This window comes from Saccopteryx bilineata, chromosome 10, assembly GCF_036850765.1.
Source record: "Saccopteryx bilineata isolate mSacBil1 chromosome 10, mSacBil1_pri_phased_curated, whole genome shotgun sequence".
NCBI lineage: Eukaryota > Metazoa > Chordata > Mammalia > Chiroptera > Emballonuridae > Saccopteryx > Saccopteryx bilineata.
Window position 1 is genome coordinate 24,456,697 of NC_089499.1, and position 26,897 is coordinate 24,483,593.

Below are 26,897 nucleotides of genomic sequence, written 5' to 3' on the forward strand. Positions count from 1 at the left end.
GCACCGTCAAGAACGGCGGTCATGAGAAGCCAAGGCAGCCGAGAGGCTGAGGGGAGTGAGACCACAGGAGAGGCTAGATCAACGCACTTATTAACACGGAACAGAGGTCAGCCGACTGGCGTTTGTAAAGGACCAGGGAGAGAATAATTCAGGCTTCAAGGGCCACCTCGTCTCTGTCACGACCACTCAGTTCCGTGGCTGTACGTGGAAAGCAACCACAGACTATCAAGATAAACAAATGGGCCTGGCTGTGTTCCAATAAAACTTTATTTACCAAAACAGGTGACCCGCTGGATAAGGCCCATGGGCTCTGGTGTGGTGACCTCTGAATGAGGTCATTAGTAGACTTGGGCAAAAGCTTATTTGTTATGTTTCCCCATCTGGCATGGTTAGGGTAAAGGGCAGACGCGAGGAGTTAGGAAATGAGCTGGTCATGAGTAAGACGGGCGGCCACTGAGGAGGAGGGTTCCACCGCGACCTGAACTCCAGCCAGCAAGTGGGGAGGGGTATGCTCTTTCCTTTCTCTTTAATCTCTTCTATCATTACTTTTCTTAATTATAGGAGTCATCCGCGCTTATTATAACATGTGAACCAATGTGAATGGTCTCCTTCCCACTCCTCTCCCACCCCTGGCCCCCTGAGAGAAACCACAGAAACTGTGTGATGTGGTCCTGGGACACAGGGACCATGCCATCAGGGGCTGGGTGCTGGGCACACTCAGATGTGCAATCCGCACGTTATGGAAACAGATGACACAGAGGTCACAGCAGAGACCTCTGTGATCAGCAATTCTTAAAGGAAAGGAAGATGAGGGAGGTAACTAAAACCTGTGGAGTGGCTACCTTGGGGGCTTGGTGATAGACTTCTATTCCGAAGAGCGCAGCAGCTAGCTGAGATCTCGTTAATTGGCTCACCATATACCTTGAAGTGTGGACCAAAGGTGGACCACTGCTGCCCACCCGCACACTGAGGCTCCAGACCAAATTAACTGGGAAGATTAAAAGCACTAACTAAGCCCTGGCCGGTTAGCTCAGCGGTAGAGCGTCGGCCTAGCGTGCGGAGGACCCGGGTTCGATTCCCGGCCAGGGCACACAGGAGAAGCGCCCATTTGCTTCTCCACCCCTCCGCCGCGCTTTCCTCTCTGTCTCTCTCTTCCCCTCCTGCAGCCAAGGCTCCATTGGAGCAAAGATGGCCCGGGCGCTGGGGATGGCTCCTTAGCCTCTGCCCCAGGCGCTAGAGTGGCTCTGGTCGCAATATGGCGACGCCCAGGATGGGCAGAGCATCGCCCCCTGATGGGCAGAGCGTCGCCCCTAGTGGGCGTGCCGGGTGGATCCCGGTCGGGCGCATGCGGGAGTCTGTCTGACTGTCTCTCCCTGTTTCCAGCTTCAGAAAAATGAAAAAAAAAATAAAATAAATAAATAAATAAATAAAAATAAAAAGCACTAACTAAACTGCTTTCCTTCCACTGGGCATGATTTCTTCTCAAAATAAATTATAGGATTAAAATTCTGAAGCAGAAATGACAGAATCCCACTGGTTGGCTGTCTGGATGCTTGGCTGGATGGTGGGTGAAGTAAGGAATCATCAGTTAATAAGTTAGTGGGTCAATAGAGTAACTTGCCAAATGAAGATGTGCATATGAAAAAGACAGCAATTTTATCTTATTACAGGAAAGCAATATGCTCTGGTGGAAAAATAGGTAGTACAGTCTTAGGTTGTATTATAAGAAATACAGTGTTTGGATTGAGGGAGATGATCAGTTTCCTATATTCTGGACAGACCACCTTTGGGATGCCAGCTTTAGCTTTGGGGACTCATCCATTCAAAAATGAACATTAACTAAAGACTATGTAGACTGTAGCTAGGATGCTGAGACTAGGGATGGAATACCGAAGTCATACCACACAGGAATCATTAAAAAAACTAGAGCTATTTGACTTGAGGTAGAGGAAAAAGATTCAGGAGGTGCATGTGCCTATGATCAAATATTGTGACTTATTCACAATATCTTGAGGAGGTAGGTCCAGGGCCAACAGGTAGAAGTAGAGAGGTAGGGGTGGGCGTGACACAAAGAAGCACTTTGTCTCTACTGACCCAAACAGAATGCTGTCTATTGTGGTACAGCCCTCCCACGGTACATAGGCTGTCTGCTGTGCAAATCAATGCCAAGGGGCTGCATGGACCTCAAGAGTCTCTTCCAAACCTTGAGCATCTACGCAGTTACAATGTTTTACCTACTTTGGGAAACAACAGGAACTGGCCAGTCTGTTGGGGTCTAAATGGTTTTATGAATTAGGAGAACGCAAATGTTATCTGTTCACAGATCACTCCAGGTCAATTGTACACAGAGACCACCTTTGAAAAGCCCAGGTAAGAATATTTGCCAATGAGCTTGCTTTAGTGGTCTGCAATTAGCAAAGTGAAACTGGATCATGATACCACACATGGGACTAACTTTTTCAATTCATTTGACAGAACAGAGAGAGAGAGAGAGAGAGAGAGAGAGAAGGGGGGTGAAGTAGCAGGAAGCATCAATTTCCATATGTGCCTTGACCAGGCAAGCCCAGGGTTTTGAACTGACGACCTCAGCATTCCAGGTTGACACTTGATCCACTGCGCCACCACAGGTCAGGCCCGGCTAACTCTTTTTACCTCTCCGAGCCCAGGTTTATTTATCTGTGAAATGGGGCTAAACATGCAGTCCCCAGCTCCGCCACGAACCTGCTGGCAGCATCAAATGAGACGATGGATGCTGGAACAATAGTTTTTCTCAACCAGGATTTTTTTTTTTTCCATTGCTAATCTACAACTGACAAATGCTTTTAGAAAATACAATAAAGATGGCTTGCTAGGAAAATGAAATGCTGCTTGGATGTTGGAGAGATACTGAATTGCTGAAAGTTTCAAAACGTCTACTCTCAACCTCTATACCTATGTCATCGGGTCTGTTAACAGTTTAGGGACCTACTTTGGTCCACGAACCCTACCTAGAGCTGCGTGCCTCTAAAATGTTGAAAGGTATTATTATAAAACAGCAGGACTATAATGTGAAGAAATTAAAAAAAAAAAATCCCAACTGTAAGACATCTGAAACCCTAATGAGGAGATAACTGAAGATGATGTTTAGCAACCGAGAGAACCACATTCTCTCTTTTTTTTTTTTGGTATTTTTCTGAAGCTGGAAACGGGGAGGCAGTCAGACAGACTCCCACATGCGCCCGACCGGGATCCACCCGGCACGCCCACCAGGGGGTGATGATCCGCCCATTTGGGCATTGCTCTGTTGCAACCAGAGCCATTCTAGCGCCTGAGGCAGAGGCCATAGAGCCATCCTCAGCGCCTGGGCCAACTTTGCTCCAATGGAGCCTTGGCTGCAGGAGGGGAAGAGAGAGACAGAGAGGAAGGAGGGGAGGGGTGGAGAAGCAGATGGGCGCTTCTCCTGTGTGCCCTGGCCGGGAATCGAACCCGGGACTCCTGCACGCCAGGCCGACGCTCTACCACTGAGCCAACCAGCCAGGGCTTACTTTCTCTTTTGATATCCAGTGTGGGTTTAATGATACTGGGTCAGATTACAGGAATAAGAAGGAAATTCCATAACCAGGAAATGGGTCTCAGCCTCCCGTCCCGTCCGACTGGTGATCTTTTTGGACACCAATGGACGGGCATTGGCAATTTCGCCTGAAGTCCTCTCAGAATCGAAAAGGCTGGACTGATTTAGTGTCAGACAAAACAGCTGAAAAGACAGACACTTGTTACCAGGAAACAGTATTTCTAAAAAAAGAAGGGTCTTCATTGTTGATTTTGAATCTAAGTGATTACCTGCAGGCCTCTGAAAACTTCCAAAAAAAAAAAAAAAAAGGCCCAGGACACAAGGGACGTTGTTGCTACGGAGCATCGAGGCAGCAGTTTGGACAGAGTTAACTCAATCAAGTAACACTTTCTACATGGATAAGCTGACCTAGATTTCCCCAGACTTCCACGCAGAAACCAAATAGGCGGGCTGAGATCTCGGGAGCTGTATGTGAGGGGAGCAAAGGTAGGAGGATTGGGGTTGGGGCGAGGCCCTGGGTGGAGCTCTGCAGGAATCCTCCTTTTGATTCTATATAGTTAAAACCTCCATCCTCAGTTTTGTGAGCTGCACGGCTCTGTCCCAGGCGCCCAGGGGACTCCTACGTCAAAACCTCTCAGCACCCGAGGCTGGACCAACAGCAGAGAGCATCCCGATAAGGCGGTTCGGAAATACACACTGGGGCATGCATCCCCCTCATTCCGGAAGCTTCTTCACCACCACAGGGCAGCGTGGGGTTAGGAATGAAACGCCACAGCCAAATAGCCCTCACCTCGGCGGTACGGGAATTATAGGAGCTGCCATGTTAAATAATTGTGAAAATCAGGCCCTGGCCGGTTGGCTCAGCAGTAGAGCGTCGGCCTGGTGTGCAGAGGTCCTGGGTTCGATTCCGGCCAGGAAACACAGGAGAAGTGCCCATCTGCTTCTCCACCCCTCCTCCTCTCCTTCCTCTCTGTCTCTCTCTTCCCCTCCCATAGCCGAGGCTCCATTGGAGCAAAGATGGCCCAGGCGCTGGGGATGGCTCCTTGGCCTCTGCCCCAGGCGCTAGAGTGGCTCTGGTCGCAACACAGCGACGCCCCGGAGGGGCAGAGCATAGCCCCCTGGTGGGCAGAGCGTCGCCCCTGGTGGGCGTGCCAGGTGGATCCCCGTCAGGCGCATGCGGGAGTCTGTCTGACTGTCTCTCCCCGTTTCCAGCTTCAGAAAAATAAAAAAAATAAAAAAATTGTAAAAATCGAATCAGTCAGTGCACAGTCCTGGGGATGGAGACTATAATCAATAACCACACGTGCGTGTGTGCGTGCACATGCACACACACACACACACACACACACATACAAACAGACTTACAGCCCACACAGAGCCTATGCAAACACCACCGATCTTGACTTGCCGGGTAAGGCCGCCTCGGGGACAGCACGACGCACAGTTGCAATAATTCACAAGGACGCACGCTCACATTACTCAATGAGCTTGGCATGAGTTGAAAGCACGAGAAGGGCCCTCTCCAGATGCTTCTTGTTTCCAGCCACTTTTCTGTGCGCAGGCCTCGCCTGACCAACCTCCATTTCTTTCCCACTCCGCCAGATCACACTTTCAACTCCCTCTGTCCCTGTGGGTTTGGGGTCTTTTCTTGACTCAGTTCCAAGCCGCCCCTCCACCCTCCAACTGCAGCAGGCCCCTCGCCAGCAACCTGCGGAGAGAGCCCCCGAGTCGACGTTTTGATCTGGGTGCTCCCCAGGGAAGTCTTGGACAAGTTTTTCTCATGATTCTTGGAACTTAAGTCTCTTACTCAATCAATTTCTCTAAACTGGATCGGCCATCTTGTTTAGCAAAACATAGATTTCTTTTCTTTCTCAATCCAATGTTGCACTAAAAAAATGCCCCGACTTTCTTTTTCTAGGGCTTCTAAAATTCTTCTTTCATGATAAGGCTCCTGCCCTGCAGTAACTCCCTACCAGTTACCTCGCAAACCTCACCGCTGTGTCTGTCCACCAAGGAAATGCTGAGAGAGTATTTCTTCCAGAAATACATGGCTGCAGTTGCTCAGACAGCAACACATCTGCATTTTATTGTTCACCAGTTTAACTCTCTTAGATGTACTAAATTGTCCATATTTACCAGAGCCCAGAGATAAATATATATATATATATATCTTTGTTTTTTGAAACTATGACTGTTACCTAGTTTTGTACTCGACTTGGTGAGAAATGGTTTGACTTGAAACAAAATGTCTCAAGTCCATCTTGTCCACCGCTCCCTGCCCGCTCCCCACCCCGTGGGCTTTGCTATAAGCTGGCTGTGTGTGGTTGAAATGGATTGGCATAATCTAACTTCCATTTAAGCCTTGAAGAAACTGAACCTGCTCAGTCGTCTTGGGCATTTGCACTTTAAATTGCCTTATTTCCTCATATGTGGAATGTAAAATGGAAACCAATGAATGAGCGAACACAACAAAAACAAAGCCATAGATACGGAGAACAGAGTTACTGTGGAAGGGGAGTATGGGGAGGGCAAAGTGGGTGAAGGGGGTCGAGTGTATGGTGACGGACGGGAACTAGAACTTTGGTGGGAAGTATGATGTAGTGTACGCAGATGCTGAATCATAATGTTGTACACCCGAAATTTGACTAATGTTCTAAATCAGTGATTTTCGACCTTCTTCATCTCATGGTACACATAAACTATTAATAATTATTAAAACTCTGTAGCACACTCCCAAATATATTTTTTGCCAAGCTGACACACACACAAAAATATAGGTATCATCTTGATTCATTCACACTAGATGGCTATTGTTGCGTTGGCTATTGTCATTTTTTTATTTGACAGTCTAAGAGAAAAGAGGTCAGTGCCCCTGACTCGTTAGGTATTGCATGTTTTAAAAAATTCTTGTGGCACAGTGGTTGAAAATTGCTGTTATAAACCAATGTTACCTTAGTAAAATTTTTTTTTTAAAGTCCTTCTTCTGGTGGAAATTTGGCGTGGCAGATGTTATTAGCACTACATTGGAATTCTGCAGACAACAGTTTTAGGTCTGCCTTTGTCCCTAAGCAGCTGTGTGATTTTAGAAAAGACACTTAACCACTCTTAACTTTAGCTTCTTGTCCTTAAAATGGGATTAGATTTTTAAAAAAATTTTTTTATTATTAATCTTTTTTTTTTTTTTTTTTAGTTTATTCATTTTTAGAGAGAAGAGAGAGGAGAGAGAGAGACAGGGGGGAGGAGCTGGAAGCATCAACTCCCATATGTGCCTTGACCAGGCAAGCCCAGGGTTTCGAACCGGCGACCTCAGCATTTCCAGGTCGATGCTTTATCCACTGCGCCACCACAGGTCAGGCCTTTATTATTAATCTTTAGAGAGGAGAGAGAGAGAGAGAGAGAGAGAGAGAGAGAGAGAGAGAGAGAGAGAGAGAGAAGGGGAAGGGAGGAGCAGGAAGCATCAACTCCCATATGTGCCTTGACCAGGCAAGCCCAGGGTTTTGAACTGGCGACCTCAGCATTTCCAGGTCGATGCTTTATCCACTGCGCCACCACAGGCCAGGCAGAATTTTTTTTTTTTTTTAATGTCTTCATCAACCCTAACACGGGTGGAGCAGCAGGTTGGGAACTAGATGGTTGTGCGTAGTGGAGGGTGAAGGTGGGCCGGGGCCTTGGCATCACTGTCAGCATCCTCAGGAGCCTCCTCACCTCGGCTAACTCGTACGAATGGCTCCTTCTGTGCCCAGCACTCCTGTTAGCACCTCGCTGTCATCACTTCCTTCATTTGCACGGCAACCCGCTGAGGTAGGAATTCTCTTCCATTTTAGGGATAAGGACACTGAGTCGTAGAGGGGTATCCCGCCTAAGGTTACACAGCCAGGAGGGAGTGGATCCAGTAGCCAGGAGCTAGGACAGGCTCCTAAATGCCAGATACCACAGTCCTTTCAACATCACCCCGAGCAAGTGACCACTGACCCCCAACCCAGAGAGTTCCAACTCAGAACCCATCAATGTTCATTGATCAAGAAACAAAAGAAGAGAACCATGTTCCACAGCCGCCGACCCGAAGCCCTGAGAAACGAAGTAACCAACAGGACGGCCGGCTGGCGGCTGAATTAACCCCCACCTGCGTCCTCGCCTTCGCTCTTGCACAGGGAAGCTCAACCTGACCGCTCCTCTCGCCCCCACTCTCCGTACGGTTCACACCACAAATCCAATCTGTTCTGACTTTGCTGCTCCTATAGCCACACTGAGATTCTGACCCTTTCCTTCATGCTGTTGGCAAGCATACAGAATACGGCTCCGGCTCAGTGTCACACAGCTCGGGCCTCTTGAGGTGGAGGCTTTGGAGGGACTGAGTGTCCACAGACAACTTTTCAGTGCATTGGCTCGGCTGCAATTTTCTTTTTTTCTTTTTTTTTTTAGTTAAAGGTGACCGACTCTGAGATGCTAATCCCAAAGGACTCACACTACATAAATTGAAATGCAAATGTGAAACACAGCTCTGTTTACAGTCATGCACTGCATAAGGACATTCTGGTCAATGAGGAACTGCATATATGATGGTGATCCTATAAGATTATAATGGAGCTGAAACATGCCTAGTGACATCAGAGCTGTCCCAGGGCAACGCATTCCTCACGTGGTTGTGGGGAAGCTGGCGTAAACAGACCTACTGCGCCACCAGTCATATAAAAGCACAGCACACACAATTGAGTACAGTGTGGAATACTTGATAATGATAAAAATGACTAAATTAATGGCTTATGTATTTAGTAGACAATAATTTTGATCGTCATTTTAGAATGTACTCTTTCCACTTAATAAAAAAGTAAGTTTGCTGTGGAACAGTGTGCTGTGTTAACACGGGCAGCAGCCTCGTGCATCCAGCGTTTACCTCGTCCCTTGATGGCATCCTTTTCTCTTGTGCTTGACTTAATCTCGGCTTGCTCTGCACAGTAACATGCTGTGCAGGCTTATAGCCTAGGAGCATTGACTATACCATGTAGCCTGGGGGGCGGGTAAGGCTATATACCATCTAGGTACATGCACTCAGTGATGTTCACACAAAGATGAAATCACCTAATGATGCATTCTCAGAATACAGTCCCATCGTTAAGTGACACATGCCTCTCTTTATAACATTTTCTCTAAAGAGAGATATGGCCTCTGACAAGAAAAGGGCTGCGTCCAAACAGGTGTGTTCAGCAATCCCTGTGCCACAGGGGCCCGGGACACTGGTTGTCCCAGATACTTAATGGAAAGGGGAAAGTGGGAAAAGCACAGGTGATGTCCCCATAGGATTTCGGAAACAAGGACCTTTCTCTGCTTTTACTGATAGTATAAAAACAAGTTTCACTGAGCCAACCAGCCAGGGCCCAGCCTGGCGTGCAGGAGTTCCGGGTTCGATTCCTGGCCAGGGCACACAGGAGAAGCGCCCATCTGCTTCTCCACCCCTCCCCCTCTCCTTCCTCTCTGTCTCTCTCTTCCCCTCCTGCAGCCAAGGCTCCATTGGAGCAAAGATGGCCTGGGTGCTGAGGATGGCTCTATGGCCTCTGCCTCAGGTGCTAGACTGGCTCTGGCTGCAACAGAGCAACACCCCGGATGGGCAGAGCATCCCCCCCCTGGTGAGCATGCTGGGTGGATCCCGGTTGGGTGCATGCAGGAGTCTGACTGCCTCCCCGTTTCCAACTTCAGAAAAATATAAAAACAAACAAACAAACAAACAAAAAAACAAACAAGTTTCACAGCCCTGAGTATGCCTCCGATTCAGAAAAGGTAACTGAAGAACCACTAATAATGACAGTAGAGTGGCAGTGATAGTAATACAAATAACTAACATTTATTGAGTTGAGTACCTACGTAGGTACCAGGAGCCAAAGCACTGTCCATAGGTTCCCATTGCACCTTCTCTACCTTTGAGGTAGGTACCGTGATTACTCTAATTTTACAAATGGTCTTGGTTATTAGCTCAAGGTTTTAAGTCTGGGAAACGGTAAGGGTGGGTTTCCAATTCAGTGGATTGATTCCAAAGTCTATACTCCTCAGGCTTTCCAATCATTGCTGATGAAAGAATAAACCGAACCCTCAATACTATAAGAAGTTAGAGCTGAGTTGATTGGAACATAATCTGGGGGTTTCTTCAAGGGCCACATGGTACAAGCATTCCTGATACCTGGAAAACACGAGGAAGGACTTCCGTTGGATTCTGTGAAGGATCTCTGAGAAGCCCGGGAAGAGGAGCGGAACAGACAGCAGGAGTCAGCGTCACCCCAAGAAAGGAAGCCGGGGTTTAACGTGCGATTAATTCAGAAGTGTTCGTGTTGGAGAGCGAGACCTTTGATTTTGTCCAGGAGTTCATTTCTCTTTCAATCATCCTCTCAATTGCATAACTTAATCACTTTTATTACAGGCAGTCCCTGCTTTACCTGAGGCCTGATAGCTGGTGTTCTTCCTTCACTCGGGAGTCTAATTAGAGTCCTAGGAGTGACTTTCTGCTCCTTCTATCAGATCATTTTATGGTTTCTGCCACTAAGTGAACAGATCAAAGGAAAGCAGTAGAAACTTAGGAAGTGCTTGATTTACTGGCCTATAGAATGCAATGCAATGTAGCTTCCTCCTTTCCACCCATAAAGCACATCCAGACATGATCCTGCCTTCCGTGTGCTTGTACTATTGGTTTTGGAAACCAAAAGCCCAAGACGTATAATGAGAAACAATTCTACCCTCTTGTGAAAGTCAAACCGCAAGGCAGGCTGCTCTTTAGACATTAAGTCTGACCCATTATCTTAGTGATTTAGATTTACTTACTTTTTAGTACTATTATCATCTTTCTATAGTCTATTATTTCCTGACACCAATATACTTATTTTACCTCTGGGATTTCTTATTCAAGATGAAGAAAACATAACCATATATCCAGAACTTGTTGCATCTTGAGGTATATAGCGCATGTTATGCTTCTATAAACACAATCGTGTCCCCCCCTACAAAACCACATTATAATTCTTTTCAATAATTTTTGTTAGTATGCACTGACAGGGCCTTTCCAAGGAGTCCATTGGATTAAAAAGTGGAAGAGGCCTCAGTAGTGCTTTTAGGAAGTGTTACTCTTTCATAAAGAATTCTCTTTTGGCCTGACCAGGTGGTGGCGCAGTGGATAGAGCATTGGACTGGGATGCGGAGGACCTGGATTCGAGACCCCGAGGTCGCCAGCTTGAGCGCGGGCTCATCTGATTTGAGCAAAAGTCCACCAGCTTGAACCCAAGGTTGCTGGCTCCAGCAAGGGGTTGCTCGGTTTGCTGAAGGCTCGTGGTCAAGGCACGTATGAGAAAGCAATCAATGAACAACTAAGGTGTTGCAACGCGCAATGAAAAACTAATGATTGATGCTTCTCATCTCTCTCCTGTCCTCATCTCTGTCTGTCTGTCCCTGTCTATCCCTCTCTCTGACTCACTCTGTCTCTGAAAGAAAGAAAGAAAGAAAGAAAGAAAGAAAGAAAGAAAGAAAGAAAGAAAGAAAGAAAGAAAGAAAGAAAGAAAGAAAGAAAGAATTCCCTTTTGATTCCTCAATACCTTTCAACTCATCAGTTGTCACTGGAGGGAACCCTAGCTGTGTATTATAGGACATCTGGCACAACCTCAGTGCTGCCTGCCACCTGCTGTCAGCATGCTGAAATTGCAAGCATAGGCTTAAAGTAGGTTTAGGAGTGTCGGACATGGAGAGGCTAGTCTCTAAAATGAACCTCTAATGTCCTGGACAGCAATGCCTCTCTTTCCAAATTTCTTAACTGCGTTCCCTGGGAAGAATCCCCTCATCTCGTGGCTCAGTGCCTGGGCTGCTCTCCATAAAGACTGAAGTTAAATTCTCACTTTAGAGACAGTTAGAGGAAGCCTCTTTCCAGGCTCCAGCCATTTGGGCCATGTTCTTAATTATCTGAGAGCTGGATCTTTAACTCTTCTCCCTGGATCTTTGCCAGAGAGCATTCGCTAACCCAATCAGTTGGTCAAGCATATTCATGTAATATATGGCAGGTTTCAAACATAATATTGCTCTTGGGAGGCAAAGGGCTTCAAGAAGAAAATAAACTGTCTCGAGAGAAACTACCAAAAAGCCTCTAAGTACTGTCTTCCTTTTTCGCTTTGACAAAACAGTATCATAAATAGGAGAGATTTCTTCTAAAATAAAAAATACTATTTGTTTTCTAACAGCTCCTCTTCCCTCCCCCCCCCTCCTACTGTTAATAACATCTGATCTTACATTTAAGCAGGAGGAAAACGCAGTCACATGATTTAAAAAGCATGTGTTTATGACTTGCCATGTTTAAGCACTGCTGAATAAATGTATATTGAAAACATATTTCAAGTGAGAAGCCATAATAAGGGGTTTGGAGATACTTAGTATTACTCTACTAATTCATAGCACACCGTAATTATGGAATATGTAGACTTTCTACATGTAAATTACAATCCATGACTGGGTGAGAGCCTTCTGCAGCTCGAATCCCACCACACAGACACTCTTCAGGCAAATTGACACAAAGTAGAATAAATTATGTCAAAAGCTATACAGAACCATTATTTCAGCCTTAAACATTTCATTGGAACTAAACAGCTCAACGTCTCCCTTCCCTTCTCCTCCCTCCCTCCCTCCCGCCCATGTGGAAATGAAGAAGCCCAAAGATTCTGAATGATGCAGCTTTGTATTGATACATTGGGGGTGGAAAGATTCTCTTTATGAACAAAACTCAGTCCAGATTTCTGTCCTTGTCCCTTCAGCAAAGACCCCGAGGGAAATTAAACTGAGCCCTCCTTTGCCTCCCTTAAATTCCTACCTGGCAGAAAAGATTCCTGACACACAATCTTTATAAATTGTGGACCAAGAAAGTGGTTTTCTTTCTCCCCCCCCCCCCCCTTTAAGTGTATCTTTTCCTTTTCTCAAATAAAATTTATCACCATAGAAAAGAGAAAACTTGGTGCCTTCGGCTGGTGGAGGGACAGGCCGGGGACTTTCCTGCAAGGAGGCTGGGGGCTTCTCCACGGATCCCTCTGAAAACAGGGTGGAAGGTTACTCAGCACCATGGGCCTACGACATTCAGATTTCCAAACTGCAATGCAAGTGTTAACAGACATTGTTGGACACACACACACACACACACACACACACCTCTTGGCCTTGACTTTCTCAGTGTGTTCTGGTCTGGCTTCCAACTGCCAACACTTGCATCTCTTTGTTCGAGGGTTTTCTTTGGCTCTGGCGGGCAAGTGGTCCACAGGTATGGGAACTGAGGTCCCTAAGAGCAGTGCCTCAACCAAAAATGAATGCTTCTTGGAAAATAACTCCAAGGCTCCTATTTCCCGCTGCCTCTCGCGGCTCCCAGATGAAGTGCCTCTCACACACAGGGTTACTACCTTGATCACGCCCTCATTATTGTGTCTGCTCCTCCCTATCCTATCTCCCTCTGCTTCCCACTGGGAATATCTATTCCAGGGAACATCTAAACAAGAAATCGAAAACACTCTACGCACTTAAATGTTGTCTCAGGGTTTGCTGCTGAGGTACACAGACTAAGACCTAAGTCCAAGGAGAGCCTGAGACCAGAAGGAGGCATCCTCTGCATGCTGTCACTGTCTTCAAATTCAGGGGATGATTTCATTAGTTCTTCACCATTTGTGGCAGGCAGAATAATGTCCCGTCCCCTCACCCCCCAATGTCTACATCCTAATCGCCAGATTGGATGAATGTATTTAAGTTATGAGGCAAGGGCGTATTAAGGTTGAAGATAGAATTAAGGTTACTAATCAGATGACCTTCAAATAAGGAGATTATCCTGGATAATCCAGGTGGACTAAGGTAATCAATCACAAGAGTCCTTTGAATGTGGAAGAGGGGACCAAGGAGTTAGAATCAGGGAGATACAATGTAAGAACAACAGAACCAGACAATGCCCGCTTGGAAGATGGAAGAGGGCCACAAGCCAAGGACTGTGAGCAGCCTCTAGGAACTGGAAAAGGCAGGGAAGCTGCTTCTCCTCCGGAGCCCCCGGGAAGGAACACAGCGGCGTTGATACCTTGCTTTCACCTCAGTGAGACACATTTCCGACTGCAGATTTCCGTAACAATGAGGCAATAAATTACTAAGTATCTTAAATCACTAACTGTGTGGCAATATGTTATCACAGCAACAGGGAACGAATACACCATATAAACTGCAGAACTGGAAAGTCTGAAGTAAGTATCACCATGTATACTTCTTATCCCCCCCACATGTCTTCCCCTTACTTTTCCTCCTACAGAAGGAGGGGGATGCCTGTACCCCTACATGGCACACACATCTCTGCTGTACTCCTGTTAAGTACCAGACCACCTGCTAGAACTGGGGTTGATGGGGCAGAAACACTCAGGCAACTTTCATCTAGTGGGAGACAGAACAGTCCACAGATGATTATAGTTCAGCGAGGTCAGCACTGCGACAGGAAAAAGACAGGTCACCAGGGTCCACGGCTCAGCCCAGGGAGGGCGGGCGGGAAGGCAGGAGAGGCCAGAAGGGACTACTGGCCACCATAACAGTGTGACACTAAACTCAGGAAAATGGCGAACCATTGAAGGGTTTTAAAAATTGCTTTTATGAGTAGACTGAGTAGCTATAAAAAATACAAATTACATATAAGGTATAAAAAATTACAATATAATAAACACACCTGTGTGGCTACACTTTTAACAAGCGTTTTTTTTTTTTTTTGTTTTTTTTTTTAATTGAGCTATCACTTATATACAATAAAATTCACCCTGTATGGTATATAGTTTTATGAACTTTGAAAAATGCAGATTCAGGTTACCACCACCAAGATTAAGATATAGGGGAGTTCTGTCGCCTATAAAAATTCCATCACATACTGTTAAGACAAAGGACACCTTGTTTTCCTGTGAGGTCTCCTGAGGGCCCCTCCTGATTCCCTCCCACCTCTCATCCTTCAGAAGTGATATTATTCTAAATTTTGTATGTATCATTTCCTTAGTTTGCTTTTGAATTTTACCACATTTCTATTAATAACAAAAAGAGGTTGTTTTGTTTGACATGTTTTGAAATTTATATAAATGAAAACATTCATATTTTTCTGTGACTTCATCCTAGGTTAGGATGAACCCTGGGTTCATCCATACTTTTTCTATACAATTTCGTTATATAGTTTTTCATTGTTTGAATTAATTTATTTATGCATTCTACTGCTGTCCAAATTTGAATTGTTTCTAAGCATTTGGCTAGTTTGAATAGTGTTGCTAGGGACATTCTTGTGCAGATTTTTCTAGGAGAAATAAATACACTCTCTCTCTCACACACACACACACACACACACACACACGGATGCTAGATTACCATCTTTATTATATGCGGCTTAAGTGTCTGTTTGTCGCTGATAGCTTATTGGTTGCTTGCATAACTGTACTAGCCAATGGGGTGAAGTTGCCACGGCATTCAAATAGTCCCACCTTCTGGCATGCCACCTCACAAATTGAGGTTAAAGATTGGAGCAATTATTATGCTGTTAAGAAATCTTAACACCAGAAGGGGTCTTTGCAATGGTACAAGACTAGAGGTTCTCCAATTGAAAAATAATGTCATAATAGCTAAGTCTTTGACTGGCTCCTCTAAAGGTGAAATACATGTCATTCCAAGAATTGATTTGGCCCCATCTCAAACAGGGTTGCCGTTTCAATTGAGACATAGACAATTTCCTGTAAAACTTGCCTTTGCTATGACCATCAATAAGTCTCAAGGCCAAACGCTTAAGCGTGTTGGCATTTTTTTACCTGAGCCTGCATTTGGACACGGTCAACTTTATGTTGCCTGTTCAAGAGTTCGTGAAAGAACGGATGTAAAATTAAAAATAATTGATGGTCCTCTGCAAGGCGAGCTTAAAAATGATGGAAAGATCTACACAAGAAATGTTTTTCAAAGAGATCTTTGACATGTGAATTAACATTTTATTATTTAAATCACCTTTATTTATTGAGCTAGCGGTAAGAAATGTACCGCCAGGGGTTTCCTTCATTGCACTCTACTTTAAGCAATTAAGCAAGTAGAAGGGGGAAACCCCATGGGGCAGTAAGCAAAGGGGCGTCCTCGCCGCCTGCCCTGGGTAATTCAGTTTGAATTAGCAGACACCTTTGCACAAATCATTTTAATTACAATTAAATGTAAGAACGGTCATTTTGTATGACCGCCGGGCTTTCTAGTATAGCATACACATCTTCCACTTTACCAAATAATGCTAAATTGTTTTCCAAATCTGTTACACCAATTCACCCTCCAACCAACTGTAAATAATATTCCAATTACTCCTCATCTCATTGTCCTATTGAACAACTGTCCGCAGGGGAGTCATGGTTGGATGTTTTGCTGTGTATTGCTTCAGAAAGACCACTCTATGACCAAGAGAAAAATGACAATGACATGGCTGAAGACTGTGAAGGGTAGAAAATTCTAGCTTGCAAAGATGACATCAGATGTATAGAAATATTCTCAGTTAATTTTCTAAATAAAATTAAAAAAAAAAAAAAAAAAGAAGTGTTTCCAGTAAGGCGGGTCTTTATGCTCCTATTTTAAGAAGAAGGGTGGCCTCTTAAAAGTTGGCAGGCCACTTTTGGAAGTGGACACGTTGGGCTATGCCATGTAGCGTGGTCTTCCGGAGATGTGTAGGAGCAGGAACCTCTCTCCCCTGTAAGTCTACCATTTCCAGCTTCTCCAGCGTGAAACACAAAAGCTCCTAGACATGAGGTGAGCGCTTTCGCCTAGAGCTCACAGGAGGCGGCAAGGGAAAGAGTCCGCTCTGAGAATCCACCTTATTGGATCCTATCTGATGGAATGAGGTGACCAATATCCAGTCACATGGCAGAAAGTGAGCCTTCCCCCATTCCTTCTCCAGATGAAACTCAGCTTGAAAGGCATAAACATCTGGCTGGGGAGTTGCTTCAGCTCAACACCAGAGGAAAGCTGGTTCCAGACACAGTATGTGGCTGCTGCTAGAATTGCTCCTGACCCGGCACCCCAGTTCTGAGCCACTACGATGCTGTAACAGGGGCTCAGACCCACGGTGCCAGGAGTGGTCTGGCCTCAAGAGGGCACACCTGAGGCTCCGCTCATATTCCTGCCTCACCCTTCCCACAGTCGCCTGGGCACACTGTCCTTCAGGGGTTTCACCGACCAATTTAAAACTGTTTGACAAACTTCTCTGGACTCCATGTTGGCTAGTCCTTCAGGGTTTTGATGCTTGGCTTCAAGTCTGTCTTCCTCAAAATCCACCAGCCTCTTTCCTTTTCCTTTCTGCTGGTGCCAACTCCCCAGACATTACCAATTAGTCAGACATCACCGTTTGGCACGCATTTTCCTAAGGCGCTGGCTCCGTTCCGGAGCGCCTTGTCGCAGGCCTCCTGCCCGGCTGCGTGGGGGGCCTTGTCACCAGAGCCAACCCCGCGCTCATTACGCCTCAAATCGGAGAGGCTGGGGTACGAGGGCAAACAGCGAGGACTCTGGGGGAAAAGAGGCTTTTCTTCTGAGTGAACTTACAGAGTGAATGGTTTATTTCCTGTATCTCTTAGGTTCTGCAGAGCCAAAGATAATTCCCTACAGTTAATTTTTATTCACTCAAGGAGACATAATCACATGTAGGTTGGTTAGAGGGATGCCAAGAACATCTAGTTACCCTAAAAAAATACCCTCCTTGCCTGGAGACAGAGGGGTATAATAACTGTCCTTTGTTCCCCTTACCCCGTGCTTTGAAGGACCGGGATGAAACGCTTCATAGCAACTTGCAAGCAAATCCTCTCGCCAAACACAGCTGAGGTTGGCTGAGCCCCACTCTGAATTGAAGGGAGCGGCAGTGCACAGACAGCTTGGGGTCGGCTGGACTTGAACCCACAGCGAAGCAGCTACAAAGCCCCGTCCTCTTGACCTCTATGCTAACGGGACTTAGTATATCTGAAAAAATCGCATTTTAACTACTGTTTTCAGTGCTTCTCAATCGAAGGTCTCCCAGCTAGGTCTCCCTTCGAAGGAAACCGAGTCAGGAAGGGCCCACTAGGTTAACATCAGCTGGGCAGGTCGCAAAGAATCCCCGGAGGCTCTGCCTCGCGGACGAGCCAGCGAATTGTTTGTTAGCACCATGAATGCGTAGGGCTGGGGTGCAAAATGGTGGTGACTTCATGACACATTGAACCAGAATTTGGAGGGCTGACTAGTTGGTAGACTTTGGAGGTCTCAGTTTGAGTCGGGGAGAACATCATTCCTGCTGCTGAGCTGCTGGGACCTCCAGCTAAGCCCCCTGCCTTCTCTGGTTCAAGTCTCTCATCTACACGGGGGCTGGATGGTGCCAAGCACATTGGATAGTCCTGAGGATTGAATCAAATAGTCTATAAAAAAAAACCCCAAAAACACCTGACCTGTGGTGGCGCAGTGGATAAAGCGTTGACCTGGAAATGCTGAGGTCACCGGTTCAAAACCCTGGGCTTGCCTGGTCAAGGCACATATGGGAGTTGATGCTTCCAGCTCCTCCTCCCTTCTCTCTCTCTGTCTCTCCTCTCTCTCTTTCTCTCTCTCTCTCTCTCTGTCTCTCCCTCTCCTCTCTAAAATGAATAAATAAAAATAAAAATAAAATAAAAAAAAAACCAACAGTCACCACAGGCCTGACCCAACACAAGCCTCCATGCAAACCAGTTCTCCATACACCCTGCTCTCAGATAAACACACACACACACAACCAGTTGCCTACTTAACCACAAATAATGTTTTCCGGCAAGATCCCTGGTAAATATATACCGTCACTAGCAGAACTGTATCACTAAAATCGTGAGTCATGAATCATGGGTCCCTTTAAGGGGAACATCTCCAAGCAATAGCATCCTAGGCAGAGAATAGGGTATTATTGCCCTATTCTCTTTGAAGGCTGAGATCGGCCTGCCAGAATTGCATTGAGGGCCATATGCTTCTCCACAAGAGAGATATTAGTAAAATCTATGTAATGTTGTGAAAGCTAAATTATATGAGTGTTTTACCCCAAAATAGACAGAGCTACCCTGCACCCTTGGAATTTTATTTTTATGATCAATAGACTTTTGAGTGTTTTTTTGTTCTTTTTATTTTTTCCATCCATTTAACACCACAAGTATGTGGACTTTTAGGAGAACTTTGTCAATACACTTTATGAGGTTGAAAATGGAAAAAGTTCCACATAAAGTATAATTTCTGACTGTCTTCCTGGAGCCGTAAGAGCAAACTTTCCCAAAATGGAGAGAGAGGATGCAAACTTCCCTTGAAGGTGCCTGCTCATCTGTGGTTTTAATTCTTACCTTTACAGCATGAAAAAGAGTTATATTAAATTAAGGAGGAGGCTCCTCTTTATTCCAATCAAGAGGGAGAAGATGGTGTAACGGTGAGGCTGCTCATAACATTTCAAATCTAACCTTCCTTTCTCTCGGAAAAGATTCTGATTTGATTTTCTTTTCCTTTGCTTTTTTATTTTTGCTGGCCAACCAACCCCTTGACTAAGGAGACCTTAAAGGTACTAATGCACTTTCCCTTTTGATGTTGTTGTTGTTCCATCTGATTTCGCAAGGAGTTGGCTTAAAAAGAACGTTGATGCTGGGTGCCGTGGTAACAGAAGTAGGTCACCCTGATTCAGCCGCACATCTCTCTGACTCCATCGGAGCTGGCAGGTAAGTGAGTGAGGACCAGGCTCAGCATCCTCAGAAAGGGAGCAGGAGCGTTCGCATTAGCCCCGCCTGGTGGGGAGGGAGAGGCAGCATCCCATGGAGCTCTCACCTTCAGATGCTTCTGAGGTAGCCTTAAGAACTCCCTTTACTTTTTTTTTTTTTTTGTATTTTTCTGAAGCTGGAAACGGGGAGAGACAGTCAGACAGACTCCCGCATGCGCCCCACCAGGATCCACCCAGCACGCCCACCAGGGGCGACGCTCTGCCCACCAGGGGGCAATGCTCTGCCCCTCCGGGGCGTCGCTCTGCTGCAACCAGAGCCACTCTAGCGCCTGGGGCAGAGGCCAAGGAGCCATCCCCAGCGCCCGGGCCATCTTTGCTCCAATGGAGCCTTGGCTGCGGGAGGGGAAGAGAGAGACAGGGAGGAAAGAGAGGGGGAGGGGTGGAGAAGCAAATGAGCGCTTCTCCTATGTGCCCTGGCCGGGAATCGAACCCGGGTCCCCCACACGCCAGGCCGACGCTCTACTGCTGAGCCAACCAGCCAGGGCTCCCTTTACTTTTTAAACAAATTCTCCCCTGGCTACAAAGAGCCATATATCAGGGCACAGCAGCAAAAACCCACAGAAAAATTAAATGCATCAGCCTTAGGCATTGCCCGTAGGACGTAATGCTCTATACCTATTCAAGAAGCAGTTTTCAAACTGTACTTTATAAGGGAACGGGAATGAGAGATTTTTCCCCCTCCTCCTTCTATTACTAAAAATGGCCCACTTAAAAAATTATGCCATGTTACTAATAGGTCCTGGGCGGGAGGAAAAGAGTTTGTAAGAATCGCTGCGAAAGTTTTACGGTGATCCTTTCTCTGCTTCAATTCTGCAAGTGTAAGGGCTGTTTCTTTATTCAAATAGGGAAGTGATAGGTAAGCTCTTTTCCCATTATGTTCAAAAAAGCATTTAAGCCTTTTTTTTTTGTTTTGAGGGAACGGCATGAAATACATGGGGAAAACATGGTCCCTGACTTCTAGATGCTTCTAACGTGTCGTTTATCTGGCTCAGCTGGTGAAAATGTACTCTCAAGAGCGGGGAGGTATGGTAATAAACTCACTCCTCTCAGAATCGGGACACCCAGGTTCTATTTCCGGCTCCACCCCCACTCGCCACTGACGTTCGCCAAGTCCTTTCCGTTCTATAAATCTTATATTCTTAGGTCTTTAAATAGGATTTGAAAATAGTATCTCCCTTATTTCCTTCACATGATACTTGCCAATATCCAAGCACCTGACAGTGACTGCTCCTGCTATAAAAGCATCATTCACTTTATAGAAAACTTACCTCACACCTCCTTTTAAACAGTGATTGCCTTACTACACCTATATCTGAAAAAAAAATCTTCCTATTTCTAAGGACTTGATATATCCTGCAAGGGGCCCCAAATCATGTCGAACAAGGGCAGAAAGCTATCCTGCTGGGCTGACATCTCTCAGCTTCTCATGTGTAAAGACAGAAGAACGCTTCTGATGACCTTAACAGAACGTACTGGAAAACCAGTGATATTCTCAGTGCCTTCAGTCACATGTGTATTATGATACTGCTATACATTGAGCATGAGGTGTCTGAGCAGAGATGTCACCCGTCAAAACATTTGTATCAAACACGAGCTCTGGTGAGTGAGAGAACTTTCTAGAACAACACCATAAACATGAAGAACAGAAGCTGGATTCTGATCACGCGTTCATTTGTCCCTTACCCAGTGCCTAGTAGGGGGACATGCCCTGGATGGGAACTTGGAGACTAACCAGCCTGCATCTCCTACTCTATGTATGGGAGCCCAGCGCCGAGAATCTAGGGTCATAACCAGTGATACCCAAACACATCTCAGAGTCGATTACAGACACGGATGAGGAGGGTAGGACAGGGACACTCTGAGCAATAGAGATGCCAGGGGAAGGGAACATGGGGGAGATTCTGAGAAGACCCTCAGACCTCTCACTTCCCCAGGGCCTGGCTTCCAGACCGGAGTTTATTCCAGGCTGGACCTACCCCACGTTCTCCATTGTTGCTCCTACAGCCCTTCCCAAAGTGCCCTAGACTTCCCTTCTCTCTTCCTCCTCCACATGTGCTGACAAAATGGAGCCAACACTTGCTTTCTCTAAAGTTCCCAAGGGTGACTGAACCTGCCACCTTTCGCTGGAGAACTTCCATTTTCATGGGATTTTCAAGAGAACCTTCCTGCTAAGTGAAGAATGCTTCGAGTTAAGGATGGGAAGCCAATGAAGAGTGGGCTTTGCTTGGTTGGGACCAGAGGTGTGGGGACTGGATGTACATTGTCACCTCCTCATAGATATGCCCACTCCCTGGGCCTACTGAGGGGCTGTTTCCACCCATTCTCTTAGTTTCTCTCTTCCCAACTGCAGGCTAGGGACAGTCTAGAGACACAGGAAGTACAGGTCTTCTCACAGTTTCTTAAAATCTACACATTGATGCTAGATCTCTAGAAATGACAGAGTATAAAATTACAACTACTTCTCTTATCTTCTGCCCAAGATTGTAGCTCCTCCTCCTGACCACTTCTGTTTGAAGTATTCTGTATCTTTCCTCGGGCAGGGTAATTAACCTCCTTGTATCTCAGGCAGTTCATCTCTAAATGGTGACGCTCATTTACAGCAGGCCGTGACGGGACTGTTCAGGGATTCCGCACATAAAAAAAAAAGTGACATGTGAAGAAAAAGCAGTGAGAAAAGTCAATCCTGGTATAGCATTATGTTTGAAAACTTAATGAGGAGCAGAGCCCAGTATGAATAAAGGTTTCCCTACAATTGCATCCCGGAAACAAACATGATTTTCAATGAAGAGGTCTTACCAACTCTAATTAAAGTGATGTTACAGTCTATTATTTCAGATTATGTGATTGATGTCTGGAAACAACTTTATCAGTCATTGCCTCAGTACTCTTGTTTCATAGACTTGTGGTATCCAGAGAGGCTGAGTGACTTGGATACGGTCACCCAGCCAGCGACGGGTCTCACCCTGGGGATTCTCAATTGTAGTGCTTTTTTAACAGGCGGCTATTATATTACAGTTCAGAGGGTATATTCATGCCTATTGCACAGATCGCTCTCCATTTATCAATGGATTATAGTTCAGCAGATCCAAAACCCCAGTAGATCTCTGTTTTTTTTTTCTCAAACATTCTAAAAACTGTAAGAGGCACCAGGAATATCGAAGATCCTGCAGCAGCAAAGTACGCATGTTGCTTTGCCCTTGAAGATGGTACCTCTGGGATGAGATCAAATGTGAGGCGATGTTTGGAACACCCTTGGTTCTGTATAATTAGCTTCTAAAGGATGAACTTCTCAGTAAGATGGCTGCATCTGTTGGACGAGCAGAGTTTGAAAGCTAAGTAGGTCAGGGAAGTTCTACTGGGTCAAGACCATGCCTTGAGTACACTTCCTCTCTGGAGATGGGTTCTGCATTGCCACATGGGAAGTCTTGGGTGATGTGAATTTCAGGAGAAATCCCCTCTGATGAGGGAGTCCTGAACAAAGATTCCTCTGTAGCCTTGGGCCAATAAAATGAACCATAATTCCATCTTGTTTCTCAAGTGTTGTGATCTGTCAAAGGAATTTCACTTTTTTCCATACATCTTTTGTTCTCACAAACTCCCTTAGATGTGGAAAGAGTAAGAACATGTATCTTCATACCGCAAGTCACAAAATACAGGCGGATCCCTTCTGCCTTGGACTCCATCTTTAAAACGGGCCAGGACATCGTGCTAGTGCATTGACATATATTCGTTTTAATTTCCTCTTTGGTAGTGCATAAAAGGCATCAGTGAAGAGTAATAAGTTTGTTATGAATTGGTGTAAAAATATTTCACTATATTTAACAGATAGGGTTTAATATAATGTGGCCATTGAGACAAAAAAAAGAAGTCACTCTGAAACGCTACCCATCCCAACTCTGGGGCCACTGCTCACAAGATTTTCTCTCTTCTTCTAGAACAGCTTTCACAGCCAATTTCTAGACAAGAACATCAAGCTCGTTTAGTCTCAGTTTCTATTTATTGTACCTGAAATAGAGCTATCCACTGGACATTTAAGTTCTCAACTCTGTGTGTGTTTTAAAAAGTTACACGGCTTTATAGTCAGCTGCAGTTCTACCCAGAACAAATCCTTCTATTTTTCCTGTGCCTGACATAAAAGGATTCGGGGACGGTCTGGAAGAGGACTTGTTTGTAAATTTCCAGTCCAAAGTTGAAGTCAGATGTGGTCCCCACTGAATTACGAAGACATAACTGTAAGGCACATCACCACTGAGTAGCTCATATGACTCGGACAGAAACGAAGGTACGGTTACAAAGTGCACATCTGTTTGGCATTGAACTAAACTCTCATAACCAGTGTTTGAATTAAAATAGAAAATATAAAGAGAGTGAATGGGTTATGGCAGGGGTTGGCAAACTCCTTCTGGAAAGAGCCAGATAGTAAATATTTTAGGCTTTGTGGGTGATACAGTCTCTGTCGTATCTACTCAGTTCTGCTGTTATAGCAGGGAAGCGGCCATAGACAATATGCAAATGAATGTATGTGGCCGCAGTCCAATAAAATTTTATTGATAAAAACAGGCAGCAGGCCGCATTTGGCTCACAGACTTAAGTTTGCTGACCTCTGGTTTATGGTCTATTAAATTGAGGTAAATATGGATGTTATCCTCAGATATCGAGATGTCTAAATGTATAGGAATGGATTTTTTTTTCTCCCTGTGGAAACAGAAAAATGCAAAACAGTAGTGGCATCTATTTTCTCTACCACTGCTATTTAAAGCGTTGTCAATAATACCCAATGTTACTTAGCCTAAAGTGTTAGATAATTAGAAAAAGAGAAGTTCTACCTCAATCATTCTAAGGGTGAATCTCCTCTCTTTTAAAAAAAAAAAAATTCTCCATTGATTTGAAAGAGAGAGGGAGTGAGAGAGAGACAAAGAGGAAGTGGGGGAGAGTAGAAGAAGCATCAAGTCGTTGTTCTACTTAGTTTACTCCATCTAGCTCTGCACTCATTGATTGCTTCTCGTATGGGTCCTGACTGGGAATCGAACCCACGACCTCAGTGCACCCAGATAACACTTTACACACTAAGCCACCTGGCCAGGGCTGTGAATCTCTCTTTTAAAAAATAGCTTTTCTTTTTTTTATTTTTTTATTATACAACTAACAAATATGCACTGAAATAAAATACTGTAATAAAATTACAGATAAGCTCAAAAATGAATATAACAAGACAATTTGTGCTGTATCGTCCAAACTTTGTTTTTATAAATAGATCAGACTGAGCATAGCTTTGTTTTATATTTTCTAATATAACAATAAATCCAGTTTTTGTTACATTTAAAAAAATGCAATTATCATTAGTCATCAGGAAAATGCAAACTAAAACCACAATGAGACATCACTTCACACCAAGGAGAATGTCTAAAATTTTAAAAAAGACAAATCCAAGGTTTGATAAGGATATAGACAGAGTAACCAAAATTCTCATACAGGCCCTGGCTGGTTGGCTCAGTGGTAGAGCGTCGGCCTGGCATACAGGAGTCCCAGGTTCAATTCCCGGCCAGGGCACACAGGAGAAGTGCCCATCTGCTTCTCCACCCCTCCCCCTCTCCTTCCTCTCTGTCTCTCTCTTCCCCTCCTGCAGCAAGGCTCCACTGGAGCAAAGTTGGCCTGGGCGCTGAGGATGGCTCTGTGGCCTCCGCTTCAGGAGCTAGAGTGGCTCTGGTTGCAACAGAGCAACGCCCCAGACGGGCAGAGCATCGCCCCCTGGTGGGCATGCCGGGTGGATCCCGGTTGGGCGCATGCGGGAGTCTGTCTGACTGCCTCCCCGTTTCCAACTTCAGAAAAATACAAAACAAACAAACAAGTAAAAAAAAATTCTCATACACTCTGAGGGAGAGTGAAATGGTAGGTAAACCACTTTGGAAAACTGGCCACGTTTTGTAAAGTTAAACACGTGTCCTTATATCCCAGTAATTCTATTCAAGTATATACCTAAGACAGATTAGTGTCTATGTCCCACACAGAACATATACAAGGATGTTCTTGGCAGTTTAATTCATAAAAGCTGCAAACTGGAAACAACCAAACTTCCATTAAGGTGAGAATTGCATAACTATAAATGCAATACCAGTAAGCAAAATAAGTGGTAAACAACCAACCAACACAGGCACCAATATGGAAAAATCCTATGAACCTAATGATGAATGAAAGACACCAGATACAAAGGAGTGCGGTCTGTCGGGTACCATGCATATGAAGTTCAACAGGCAAAAACTAATTCCTTATGCTAGACATCAAAACAATCTACCTTAACTGCAACCACTGTCCAAATCACGATATGAAATGCTCCAACCTCAGAAGGTTCCCGTAGTCTCTTTCTAATATCTTGACTTGAAAGGTGGTTAGAAGGATGTAGATTAATCAAAACTTCTAAAACAGTACAGTTAGGTCTGTACCATTAAAATATGTGAATTATACTTTAATAAAGAGGTAAATGTTCTAAAATATAGTTGATTTTTGCCTTAAAAGGGAGAATCAAATAGAAACTGAGAAGATACCCCCAAAAGACAGTATTTGAAGGAGCAAGCTGGTAAATAATAAAATCTGAAGCACAACGAGGAAGCCAGCCAACCCTTGTTCTGAGATGACAACCTTTACTATGCTCTCTTCAATGTCACGTCCACAGTGTTTCTTTTGGAGTTTAGGTTCGTTACGATCACCACGGTTTTCTATGCCCTGTTTTTTTAATTCCAATTTGGAAAGCAGATGAGATTTAACTACATAAGAGGGATGTCCTAAGGGAGAGCAACGAAAAATGTCAAGGACATCCTAAATAACATCCAGTTCTCGCTTTATAAGGACCCCTGGGAGACATTCATTCCCAATATCAGTATCTGGAAAAAAATCTGTGATTCTCCTGAACCACGAGGCTGTTTTCATCTGTGTACACCAAGAATCCTGCTTTAGACTTCGCTCTACCAGGAACACCAGGCCCAAGTGGAAGTCCTCGTCCACCATGTACGCCCAACTCCAAGATTTATTTTCTGATGTTTCCTTAAGTCAATCAGCCTGACAACTTTTTATTCCTTTGATTGTTTTTATTTTTGAATTAAGATGAGCTTTCTGTAAACATAGAGCTTTTTGTTTAAATTGAACAACCTCGAGAGAAATTGCTCTGATGGTTGTAAAAATAATATGTATGTTGTCTGTTCTACCAAATTTTCTTGTTAACTTCTCTAAACCAGTCTCAGTTTGATCACTTACTAGTTTAAAGTCCCAATGGCTTTAATGAATTGAATCAACATGAAAAGGCTTCTTGTTGTGATTTTTTTTAATGATAGAAGGAAGAGTCAACTAATTATTAAACTAGATTCTACACGTTAATAAATAATATTTTGACTATGTTACATATCTAAGAAAAATTTACTGACACTACTGAGAATTTATCATTTCAAAATAACAATTCTTATCTTTTTTTAAAAAGCTGTTTATTATTTGATGGCTGAAATCGTTTTCCAAAACACAGCATGCTGTAAGTGGATCCATGGGCTATTAATTTGCAGGGCATGGCACCAAAGGGAAAAGCTCGTTAGGTAG

At 44.8% G+C, this 26,897-nt stretch overlaps 1 protein-coding gene across 3 annotated transcripts in view; it reads right to left on the reverse strand.

Moving 5' to 3' along the window:
* RARB (retinoic acid receptor beta) overlaps positions 1-26,897 on the reverse strand; it is a 187,452-nt gene that overhangs the window by 65,266 nt on the left and 95,289 nt on the right. For 2 of the 3 annotated variants that reach the window (XM_066245727.1, XM_066245725.1), the window contains exon 4: positions 21,776-21,931. The exons of the other annotated variant lie outside the window; for it this stretch is intronic. In XM_066245727.1, coding sequence (XP_066101824.1) covers positions 21,776-21,931 — 156 coding nt within the window. The remainder of the gene's footprint in view (positions 1-21,775; positions 21,932-26,897) is intronic. 3 annotated transcript variants of the gene reach the window in all.